The sequence below is a fragment of the Solanum stenotomum genome, chromosome 2 (assembly GCF_019186545.1).
Source record: "Solanum stenotomum isolate F172 chromosome 2, ASM1918654v1, whole genome shotgun sequence".
Classification (NCBI taxonomy): Eukaryota; Viridiplantae; Streptophyta; class Magnoliopsida; order Solanales; family Solanaceae; genus Solanum; species Solanum stenotomum.
The window spans coordinates 58,497,135-58,510,034 of NC_064283.1; the positions used below are offsets into that span (position 1 = coordinate 58,497,135).

Below are 12,900 nucleotides of genomic sequence, written 5' to 3' on the forward strand. Positions count from 1 at the left end.
AAGATTTAAACTTGATAAGTTTGATTTTTAACATTCCTACTATTCAATTTTAAAATCATTATATTTTTGACATTCCTATAAATTCAAACATGATAGATTTGATTTTTAAGGTTTTTAATATTAAATTCACTGTACTTTTTAAATTTTGTATTCAAATCTAATATTTGTTACCATTTTCCGAATTTATGTATAAGTTTATGTTTCATATTGAATCGAAAATACTGAATTCGGATAAATCTGATGCAATTGAAACTCAAGATGCATCTATTAGTCTTTGGAGCATATCAACTTAGCATTGAAACATTTTGTTTATAGAAAGAATCTTTTTGCTAATAAAACACCCCCTTTTGGATTATGCTAATAAAACTTCAATAAACAAGTTTTTTTTGTTTTTATTTCTTCTAGTTTGAGATTATCGTGAACTCATAAACTTTAAATTGTGGCTAATTCTATATACTACTATCTAATTCTCTTCTATTATATATATAAAGGCATAAGAGCAAATGCCTGTTTAACGCCTTTCTAAAGGTAAGCAATTAAGTTGGCTTTGAAAAGTCTACTAAGGACCGGGTTAAGAATAGATTATATCATTTTTCATCGTTAAATAATGTCACAGATCAATAATTTGAAAGATAAACCTACAAGAAAAGTAGAGCTACAGTGTAGAGCTACGATAAAGAGATAGAGTAAAGGATAAAATATGATTATTACATAATAAGTAAATACATAATGAGGAAAAAAAGTTATGATAATGATGCGATCTGCACACCGAATTGTTCGATACATAAAACGAGATTTTTCGCCATTATATAACACGGATTTAATGATACGATGCAATAAAACATTAAGTAATTAGCAAAACAAACAAGATATTTAAATAACACCAACAATAAAATACTATATGCAGCAACCATATCCAAACGACAAGTTGTATAAGTAAATATTATATTTAAACTAATACCACAATAAGATACAATAGGTAATTAGAACCAAATCCAAACAACAAGCTGTGTATATATAAAAATCAAAAGAAACATTGTATTTAAACTAATACCAATAGAATACGATACAATAAATAACAACCATATCCAAACAACAAGTTGTATAAGTAAGAATCAAAATAAATATTATATTTAAGCAAACACCACAATACGGTACAAGGAGGGAAGACAACTCCTTATGTGATTGATCAGCTGAAAATCCCCTGTTTCTTCTAGAGAAAACTCAACCATTCCTCCAACGACACTGTAAAGTGAAATGACGAAATTCAGTAGAGAGTATATGCAGACCTTCCACTACCTTGTGGAAGTAGAGAGGTTGTTTCTGAACAAACGTCGGCTCATCAAGTGTAGCAAATCATAGTAATGAAAAGGAAAAAATGACAGTGAAGAGAACATGACAACTAATAGAAAAACGGTACAGAGCATTCAGGAAAGGTACAATATATAACATCATCAAACTTCAACCAAACTGTAGAATTCAATAAGCATAGTTAAGTTTACTTTTTTTCCTGTTTGCAACACTAACCATATATTGTATGTTGACAGAGATATATTTACCTGAATCGAAGGCAGTAACTTTAAGTTTGTTCCTCCCCAAATCCTCGTGTTTTTCCTGGATCTTCTCAGCAAAAGCCACCAAGGAAGGTTCACATTTGTGTAACTCAATCAGCTCCAGTTTCTTGCTATCAACAAATGCTTGAGGAATCTCTTTTAAGAATATGCAATGTGTGATAATTACGCGCTCAAGGCTGGGGAAATGATCATGAGAGCCTGTGGTGGTTTCCCATTTTTCAAGGAAGAGATTATCAAGGAGCAAGAACCTCAACTTCAGGAACCCAATCTGGTCTGTTGTTTTCCACTCGCGGCCATGGAAGGCATACTTCTTCAGTTGGAGCACCTCAAGTTCGGGCAACTTGCTGATAATGGACATGTATTCCCACGGTAGAGTTGTGTAGCTAAGTTTCAACTTCTTGAGTTTTTGTGGAAAAGAATCTGGACTTGTAAGACTAAACACCCTGGTTTTATCTAACCATACAACATTTGCTCAGCTGCAATACTTAGTGACTCGAGATCTTGTAAATATTTAAGATTATCTATCCATTTAAGATCGGTAGGATATTCCTCCTTCCTTCCGCAAATGGCCAATTTTTTCACTTTCTTAATCCCTTCAAATATTTCCTTTGTACAACAAAAAGGACTCAAACCAGAAACACACTGTAAGTTTCCGAGAACCTTATCTCCAGGAGAAGATAGAGAAATGCATATTGCATAAAGATGCCTTAATTGTGACATTTGCCAAATATCTTTTGGCAAAGCTACTACACTATATGAAATATATCCAGATGAACCTTTACTAAAAATGAGAGTCTGTAGATTCCAAAGATTGGAAATTGGTAGTTCCACACATGTCGCACTAGTCCACACAGCCAAATACCTTAAACAAACAAGCTCTCCAGTAATTTTACTTGTGATCATATTGTCCTCCATGTCCAATACTCTTAATAGTTTGAAATGAAAAAGATTTTTGTTAAAATATTATATAAGACATGTAAAGAGAGCGTATTTTAATACCAGTATAAGCATACCGACTGGAGCAACTAATATTAAAGCCTGATTGAATTGACATCCAAGAGATTCTCGCTTTCAGCTTCCTTCAAGCACAAATATTGAAAAAGATCATGAATCCTACATGTCTTAACAACGTAGGTTAAGTACCAAACGCATATGGGAAAGACCAAAATGACCTCAGCTTAACAAACTGACGAGGTGCCTTAAAAGGGAGGTTTCACAAACCGTTTAAGGCTCCACGGGCCGTATAGCCGGCCGTGAAACTTCACCTGCCTGACATGGCTTCACTAAAATGGACATAACTTTTTACTCTAAACTCTAAATGAGGAAAACTTGGTGGCGTTGGAAAGAGGACTTAAAGACCTTTGTTTGATAGGTCATGGGCACTTAGTTCATTATATGCTGAGAGAATGGTTTTTGAAGTTAACCCAATTAAAATCAATCGGTAAGAAAGCTTTCAACTCAACTTTGTGCTAGAGGATTCTAGTGACCTTAATTCATATCCAAAATCATTCCCACACTAAAGAATTGACCTTAACACCTAAGAACATTAAGAATCTCTCGGTACGATCTTATTCACAAATGAAGAATGATTCGATTCTTAACTTAGAAATTTTCAGGGTGTTATACCGGGTTAAGAATAGATTATATCATTTTTCATCGTTAAATAATGTCACAAATCAACAATTTGAAAGATAAACCTACAAGAAAAGTAGAGCTACGATAAAGATATAGAGTAAAGGATAAATTATGATTATTACATAATAAGTAAATACATAATGAGGAAAAAAAAGTTATGATAATGACGCGATCACACCAAATTGTTCGGTACATAAAACGAGATTTTTTGCCATTATATAACATGGATTTAATGATACGATGCAATAAAACATTAAGTAATAAGCAAAACAAACAAGATATTTAAACTAACACCAACAATAAAATACTATACGTAGCAACCATATCCAAACGACAAGCTGTATAAGTAAATATTATATTTAAACTAATATCACAATAAGATACAATAGGTAATTACAACCAAATCCAAACAACAAGATGTGTATATATAAAATAAAAATCAAAAGAAACATTACATTTAAATTAACACCACAATACGATACAAGGGAAGACAATTCCTTATGTGATTCGATCAGCTGCAGTTTGGTATCCAAAACGGTACCTGTTGGCCAACTGTTTCATCATCATATTATGACGGGTTGTGTGATAATCATATTTTTCCTTCTCTGTCTCTGTAAAGTGAAATGACGAAACTCAGTAGAGAACATATGCAGACCTTACCTCTACTTTGTGGAAGTAGTAGGTTGTTTCTGAACAAGCCTCGGCTCGTCAAGTGTAATAATGAAAAAGGAAAAATTGATAGTGAAGAAAACATGACAACTAATAGAAAAACGGTACAGAGCATTCAGGAAAGGTACAATATATAACATCATCAAACTAACTATTGTATGTTGACAGATAGATATATTTACCTGAATCGAAGGCAGTAACTTTAAGTTTGTTCCTCCCCAAATTCTCGTGTTTTTCCTGGATTTTCTCAGCAAAAGCCACCAAGGAAGGATCACATTTGTGTAACTCAATCAGCTCCAGTGTCTTGCTATCAGCAAATCCTTGAGGAATCTCTTTTAAGTATTTGCAATCTGTGATAATTACGTGCTCAAGGCTGGGGAAATGATTATGAGAGCCCGTGGTGGTTTCCCATTTATAAAAGATGAGATTCTCAAAGAGCAAGAACCTCAACTTCGGGAACCCAATCTGGTCTGTTGCTTTCCACTCGGGGCCAAGTAAGGCACCACTCTTCAGTTTGAGCACCTCAAGTTCGGGTAACTTGCTGATAATGGACATGTATTCCCACGGTAGATATGTGAAGCTAAGTTTCAACTTCTTGAGTTTTTGTGGAAAAGAATCTGGACTTGTAAGACTAAAAAACACCCTTTTATACATACAATACGCCATTTCCTTATCTGCAATACTTAGTGACTCGAGATCTTGTAAATATTTAAGATTATCTATCCATTTAAGATCAGTAGGATATTCCTCCATCCTTCCGCGAATGGCCAATTTTTTCACTTTCTTAATCCCTTCAAATATTTCCTTTGTACAACAAGAAGGACTCAAACCAGAAACACTCTGTAAGTTTCCGAGAACCTTATCTCCAGGAGAAGATAGAGAAATGCCTACTGCATAAAGATGCCTTAATTGTGACATTTGCCAAATATCTTTTGGCAAAGCTACAACAATATGTGGAAAACATATGAGTGAACCTTTACTAAAAATGAGAGTCTGTAGATTCCAAAGATTGGAAATTGGTAGTTCCACACATGTCGCACTAGTCCACACAGCCAAATACTTTAAACAAACAAGCTCTCCAGTAATTTTACTTGTGATCAAACTGTCCTCCACGTCCAATACCCTTAGTGGTTTGAAATGAAAAAGAAATTTGTTAAAATTTCTATAATATATGTAAAGAGAGCGTATTTTAATAGGAGCATAAGTCTGCCAACTGGAGTAACAAAGATAAGGGTCTGATTGAATTGACATCCACCTGGGACCTTTACGGAAGTTTCTGTCTAAATGAGTGGTAAGGTCTGAACCAAGAACATACAAAAGATTCTCGCTTTCAGCTTCCTTCAAGCACAAATCATGAAAAAGATCATGAATCCTACATGTCTTAATTTGCCCATCCAAACTTCGCTTTTCAACAATAACAAGACTTTTCCCGATAAGATCATGTAAAACACGAGCAGCTACTTGTTCGAATTCCTCAACCCCCTTTAGATTTACGAGTCCTTCTGCAATCCATAATCTAATTAACTTCTTCACAGAAATGACATGGGCTTTTGGGAAAAGTCCGAAATGCAAAAAGCAAGCTTTTATAAGAGAAGGAAGATTATTGTAGCTCAAAGCAACAACTTTTAAGCATTGTTTGTAATCATCATCATTTACTAATGAGCTTACACTTTGAGCTACTTCCATCCACTCATCCAGTTTACTCTTGCTAGAGAGTATACCAGCAACTGCAGTAATCATTAGCGGTAATCCTTTGCAATTTGTTACAACTTCCTCTCCAACCTTCTCGAATTCATCATCTGACCCTCGGATAGTGTAATTTTTGCCAAATGCCCTACGGTAAAACAGATTCCGACTTTCATCTTGCGTCAGAGGACGCATCACCAAACTCTCTTTAGGATTGCTAGCAGCATACTCACCAACCTCCCTGTCTCGAGAAGTCAACAAAATTCGACTTTTGTTACCACAATCTGGAAACCAATGTGAAATTCTATCCCAAGCATCTTTGCTCCATATGTCATCCACAACAATCAAATACTTTTCTCCCTTCAAACCTTGTTGTACGCGCTCAGCTAGTTTTCCAATATCCATTGTATTATCATTCCCGTCTCCCATTCTAATAACATCACGAAGGAGGACTAGGAGCAACTTTCTTAAATCATAGTTGTTAGACACAGTAATCCAACCGCGAATCCGAAAGACCTTCTTGATAGAGTTATCAAATAATATAGTTTTGGCGAAAGTTGTCTTACCTATGCCCGGCATCCCCACAACAGAGACCACTTCCAGTTTATTTGATCCGGAGCCTCTGGTAAGTCTTGGAACCATCCTTTCTCTTTCTTTATTGTACCCTTCCATTATTAGTGATATCTCTTGATTGATATTAGGATATCTCTTGATTGATATTCCATATCTTAGTATCTCATTAGTGATTTAGTTTCTATTATAATTAGGTGAAGATCACAATCCTTTAGTAGTTGATTCTTTCCTTATTTGTAGTTTGCTCTCTTGTATAAATACACATACATATTAATAAAATTAAATACTTCTTCTCTCCAGCAGTAAAGTTTATATCCATAACGTTCTCACGGATTGAAGCATCTAATCGTGGAGAAGCGCTACTTTCAGCTTCTGGACAATTCATCTTCTGCTTGATGCTCAGCTCTTCGTTGACAGAATCAGTTACTTGTATAGCCTGTTGAGAGACCTTATCAAGATTTGTACGACAACATTCAAGGACCTGTTCATCATCATCCGGCTCAATAATAAGTTGTTTCATTAGTGATTCAACTTCATCTTCTGCATCAAGTGCAACATCTTTGATTCTTCTTTGCAAATCCTTGGTAATAATTGGTTCTCCGCCATCACATTTGCCAATTAGAGACTTTTGCAGAGTGCCAAACATCTTGTCGAGTGACTCCAATTGTTGCTTATGAATCTCTTCTAGGCCTACTAATAAGTTGGACCGTAAAAGCTTGTCTATGGTTCCCAACACAGAAGTTAGTGCAGCGTAAGTAGCGGCCATCTCTACCTATATACAGACAAGTTTCACAAATATTATCAATTGAAATTATATCACATTTCAGATATATTTGTTAGATTTCACATCAACATGCAATATGTATTACTGCTGAATGGTGATTTGAATATGGAAATCGTCCTCTTTACTCATTTATGTACAATTCATTACACCCAAGATTAAGTTTATAATAAGATCTAGTTTGACACAATGACTGAACAAGTTTCTCAATCACAATAGCACGTCTTAGAATTTCGAGATTCAAACTTGTAAACTTTGATCGTGCATAGAACACATATATGAAAAATGGGAAAATGGACATTACAAATTTGATAGTTTTTACAACTTGGAGGGTTTTCGTGTTTATAAAAAAAATGTAATTTAAAAAATTCAAATTAAACGTTCAAACAAAACTTCAACTTCAAATCAATTTGATATCAAACGACCCCTTAATAGATCGAGAACTTACGAGATTGTTGGGAAGGATTCGATTCACCTTCCAGATGGTAGATGCTTCTTCTTCTTTCCTTCTGTTAAAAAAATGAAAATGAAGCAATATTTGCAGAAAGTTGACTCTTAAAATGAGAGACAAGTCTATATATCAAATTCACTACATGTTAACAATATTTTAATATTTCATATGCTGAAGTTTCCTAGAACTTATCTGACTTAGCCCTTTGTAATTTAAACTAGTAAAGAAAGTCCGGGCGCTGCCCGGGCCCAACATTAATAAAGTTATATTGTTACTCTCTCCGTCCCATATTAGATGAGAATCTTACTAAAAAAAAAAATTTCATATTATTTGAGCACTTATTAAATTAGGATAGAATTAATTAATTCTTTTCCATTTTACCCCTACAATTAATACGACCATTCCTATATTGTATGTGTATTTTTTGTAACTCATTTCAATGTGCATTGATATAAACAAAGGGAAAAATGGTGAAGTCTTCCAATGTATTAATGATTTCTTAATCACCGTGTAAAGTTGGAAGTGTCCATCTAATATGGGACGGAGAGAGTATAGTTTATGTATTGTTATAAAATTAGTAAAGATTGTTATAATATATTTTGCTCATAAGTCAGCTAATATAAAAACTTATTTGTCATTTGTCTTTTTAATTTCAATTTCAAATAGCAAATAAATGTAGCGATAAGATTGAGGGTAGAAATGAAACTATCTTTCTAAATTTAAGTAAAAATAAACAGAGTAGAAGTAACATTAGAGTTATCGATAGGACGATTCATTCGGTTATTTTTAAAAAAATTATATCATTCAATTTTTCGGCTATTTTATAATGTATAACCAAAATTAAAATTTTAAAATCATCCCAATCCTAATTTATGTGACACAAGCAGTACACAAATTAGTCTTTTTTTTGTTGTCTTGTAGATATTTTAAGTTATTATTTATTGTAAATTATAGTACTTTTTATTAAAGTTTTTAATAACATATGTTAGTTTTTATGTTTGAGAGTTAAACCAACGTTTTTTTATATGTCTTTTAATTCTATATGTGTTTTGTCCTTTTCCATTTTCAAAAACTAATACTCTCTCCATTTCATTTTATATGTCATTTCTTTTTATAAATATATTGGTTATTCCCTCTTCTTATGTCATATATTATGAAATTTAAGAAGTTATTGAAATTTTTATATGATTCTAAATTTTTTTTAAATTGTTAGCTATTGTGATTTGTAGTACCTTTTTTTTACAGAATTTTGAAAATAATATTTATTACTCTCTTTGTTCTAATTTACGTGGCACATGCAAAATTTCAAATATTAACTATTTTTTATATGTCTCTTTACTATATTAAGTTGTTAATTATTGTATTTTATAGTACATTTTGAACTTAATTTTTAAAGAATATATGTTATTTTCCATGTCCCAATTTATGTGCCATTAATTGATAGATTTGTTGGAGTCGAGAGAAATTTTTTGTTAATTATTGTATTTTATAGTTTCTTTTTCGTCAATTTGAAACAATATATGTTCTTAATTGATAGATTTTTTGGAGCCGACAATTTTTTTTGTTAATTATTGTAATTTATAGTTTCTTTTTCGTGAATTTCAAACAATATATGTTTATCATATAATCCATTTTATGTGGTAGCAATAGAATTTAAAGAGTCAATTAAATTTTTTATATAACTTTTAAATATTTAAGCTATTAATTATTGTAATGTATAGTATTACTCATATTATTTTTGAATATAAATGTTACCTTTTTTATCCTAATTTATATGGCATTGATAGAATTGAAAGTGTCAAATAATTGTTAATTATTGTAATATGATATGTAGTACTTTTTATGTAGTTTTTACTATTTTTAAGCATACTAAGTATAGTATTACTTATATTATTTTTAAATATATTTAAATCTACTACCTATATATTTTTTTTTGAGTAGATAAGTGTGAATGTGAGGGTATTTTTAAATACCCAAAATACCCTCACTTTCACACTTATCTACTACTTATATTATACATTATATATATTATATAGTAATTTTGTTTTAGTAGATAAGTGTGAATGTGAGGGTATTTTGAAATACCCAAAATATCCTCACATTCACACTTATGTTCAACCCTCTCCTTTTTATTGGTGCCACGTGTCGAAAGAGGAGTGAATTTATTCACTCTTCTTATATAGTAATATATTATGAAATTTGAGAAGTTATTGAAATTTTTATCTGATTCTAAAAATATTTTAAATTGTTAGCTATTGTGATTTGTAGTACCTTTTTTTTACAGAATTTTGAAAATAATATTTATTACTCTCTTTGTTCTAATTTACGTGGCACATGCAAAATTTCAAATATTAACCATTTTTTATATGTCTCTTTACTATATTAAGTTGTTAATTATTGTATTTTATAGTACATTTTGAACTTAATTTTTAAAGAATATATGTTATTTTTCATGTCCCAATTTATGCGGCATTAATTGATAGATTTGTTGGAGTCGAGAGAATTTTTTTGTTAATTATTGTATTTTATAGTTTCTTTTTCATCAATTTGAAACAATATATGTTCTTAATTGATAGATTTTTTGGAGCCGACAATTTTTTTGTTAATTATTGTAATTTATAGTTTCTTTTTCGTCAATTTCAAACAATATATGTTTATCATATAATCCATTTTATGTGATACCAATAGAATTTAGAGAGTCAATTAAATATTTTATATAAATTTTAAATATTTAAGCTATTAATTATTATAATGTATAGTATTACTTATATTATTTTTGAATATAAATGTTACCTTTTTTATCCTAATTTATATGGCATCAATAGAATTGAAAGTGTCAAATAATTGTTAATTATTGTAATATGATATGTAGTACTTTTTATGTAGTTTTTACTATTTTTAAGCATACTAAGTATAGTATTACTTATATTATTTTTAAATATATTTAAATCTACTACTTATATATATATTTTTTAGTAGATAAGTGTGAATGTGAGGGTATTTTTAAATACCCAAAATACCCTCACTTTCACACTTATCTACTACTTATATATTATACATTATATTATATATATATATATATATGGCTCCTTTTATTTGGTGCCACGTGTCGAAAGAGGAGTGAATTTTATTCACTCTTCTTATATAGTAATATATAGTAATCTCTATATCCTATTGCATGTCATATTGTTTGATTTGGCACGGCTGTTTGTAATAAATTTTAAAGGTATAGAAAATAAATTACAATCATAAACAAAATATGAAGTATTTTTGTAATTTTTTAAATTAATAATTTTTAAAAAAATTATAATATCTTAAATTATGTATTTATATAATTTTTGTAATAAATTAGCCACGGAAAACAATCATTAAGCTATAGAGTATCAACAATTAGAAGATATATTTTACTAATCTAATGCCAACTTGTAGCATTAATAAATCAAGGGTATGTGGACAAAACTTTTAACAACTCATAATTTATCTCTTTTTGGCGGTTCACATTCAAAATCACCTAACGTTATAACAAATAAAAAATTGTAATCATTTAAGGAAAAATTGCTCCCCATATGTATTTATGGTTGTATTATATTTAGTAGTAATAATATAATATGAGTATTCATATTTAATTTACTATGTATAAATGACCGTTAAATGCTTTTGTAATTCCTGATATAGTGACTTTAACTCAATTTGTTCTAAATTTTTTTGCAGCAATTCGAAAAGAAAATACCATTAAATATGTTTTTTATTATAGCGGCATAACTTATCTCTGTTGTTTATGCTAAATCAATATATGATCGTATATAATGTATTATTATATACATTCTTACATATTCTTATTTCATTTAATCATTTAATTATTATATATTCTTAGTATTTTGTTTAATCACTTAATTATGATAAATTAATATGATCTAATCTGAATACTGACTGTGTATATATATTTAAATTTGGTAAGGATCCTCTTAAAAAATTAATAACGTCAATTATATGATTAATTAAACATGGGAGGTTACGTTGGATATCACTTTCATATATAACCACTCATCATTTTTAATTTCATATGAACTTTGAACCCTAATTTAACTGATATATTGATTATTAAGGGTTCATTTCATGTAAATATTTATTGAGTTTGGTCCATATAAATTTAGATTAAATTTTAAATTATTTTGATTAGATGACTAATGTTGACTGAAAAAAAAAAATAGACTAATGTTGACTGTACAAATTAAATCAAATAATTTTAGAGCATTTTTTATTGCAACACATATTAAGATATTCATTCATTACAGCTAATCATGATGTAATTTGGTTAGGTAAGGAATGATGTGATATGGTAACAGATATCTTTACCGTCATAAAAGTGACTCACATATAAATCTATCATTACAAAAAGAAACAGACTTCTAAAAATATTATAAATATCGTATCTCCCCCAAAAATGTAAATACGAAATACACAAAGATGATTTATTTTTAAAAAATCACAGATAATTTTAGATAAAATCTTAATTAAATGATTAACTATATTCAAACACATCTATATAATTTATTGAGAAATACGATTTATTATATAATTTATTTGACATTAAAAAACCAAATTAGTTTAACCAACCCCACTTAAAGTTTGTAATGTTAATAATATTTGCAGAAAGTTGACTCTTAAAATGAGAAACAAATCTATATATCAAATTCACAATATTTTAATATTTCACATGCTGAAGTTTCCTAAAACTTATTTGACTTTGCCCTTTGTAATTACTAATTACTAATATTATTATTACTTATAATTACTACATAGTAGAAGAGTCTACAAGCATGCATGTCTTCGTCAATATGCCTGCTCGTATGATCCATAAGGCGTAAGTTCTAAAATTTGAGGCGTAAGCCTCGAGCATAAAAACGTAAGTCCTGGGAATAAAAAATATAGGTCCAAACGTTTTTAATTTATTTTTTAAATCTTTTTTGCGTTAAATCATATTTTTTATTATTGATGTAATGATATTTCTCAAATAGTAATTATAATACTTTTTTTCTTCATTATTGATTGTTGATACTTGTCTCAAATAAAAATCATAATATAATTTCTATATATTATAGGTTATTTATAAAATCATTGAAAGGTTTACTTTTACTTATTTTATTAGTAATAAAACTATAAAATTGAATATAAACGAGACTATGCCCCGTAGATCCATAAGACTTACGCCCCGTGTCTCGAGGCTTACACCTTGCTTCGTACTGTATAAAACGCCCGCCTCACACCCCCACCTTTTAAAACACTGGGTGTACCTTTTCTTTATTAGACCAAAAAACCAATTAACATTTACATAATGACTCATATGTCCTATAAAAAATGGAAAAATTAGTAAAGTAGTCAAAATTCCTAACATAATTAGCTAAAACATCTACATTATAAAATAATTATTAAAAATGTCATTATGTCATTATTTTAGCAAATATAATGTATCCTAATATAATTAATTTACTATCCATTTATTTCTCAAATCAGTTACCTAGTTTGACTCT

The 12,900-nt window shown here is 29.9% G+C and overlaps 1 protein-coding gene across 1 annotated transcript; it reads right to left on the reverse strand.

The window, feature by feature from the left end:
• Nucleotides 1-1,133: 1,133 nt before the first annotated feature.
• LOC125856137 (putative late blight resistance protein homolog R1B-8) lies at nucleotides 1,134-7,449 on the reverse strand. The gene is made up of 7 exons (XM_049535697.1): nucleotides 7,367-7,449; nucleotides 6,460-6,909; nucleotides 6,131-6,248; nucleotides 4,502-5,950; nucleotides 1,560-2,027; nucleotides 1,300-1,402; nucleotides 1,134-1,245 (listed from the first exon to the last, which is right to left on the reverse strand). The coding sequence occupies exons 2-7, from the start codon at nucleotides 6,901-6,903 to the stop codon at nucleotides 1,134-1,136; spliced, it is 2,694 nt and encodes an 897-aa protein (XP_049391654.1). The 5' UTR covers nucleotides 6,904-6,909; nucleotides 7,367-7,449.
• Between the last annotated feature and the right edge of the window lie 5,451 nt (nucleotides 7,450-12,900).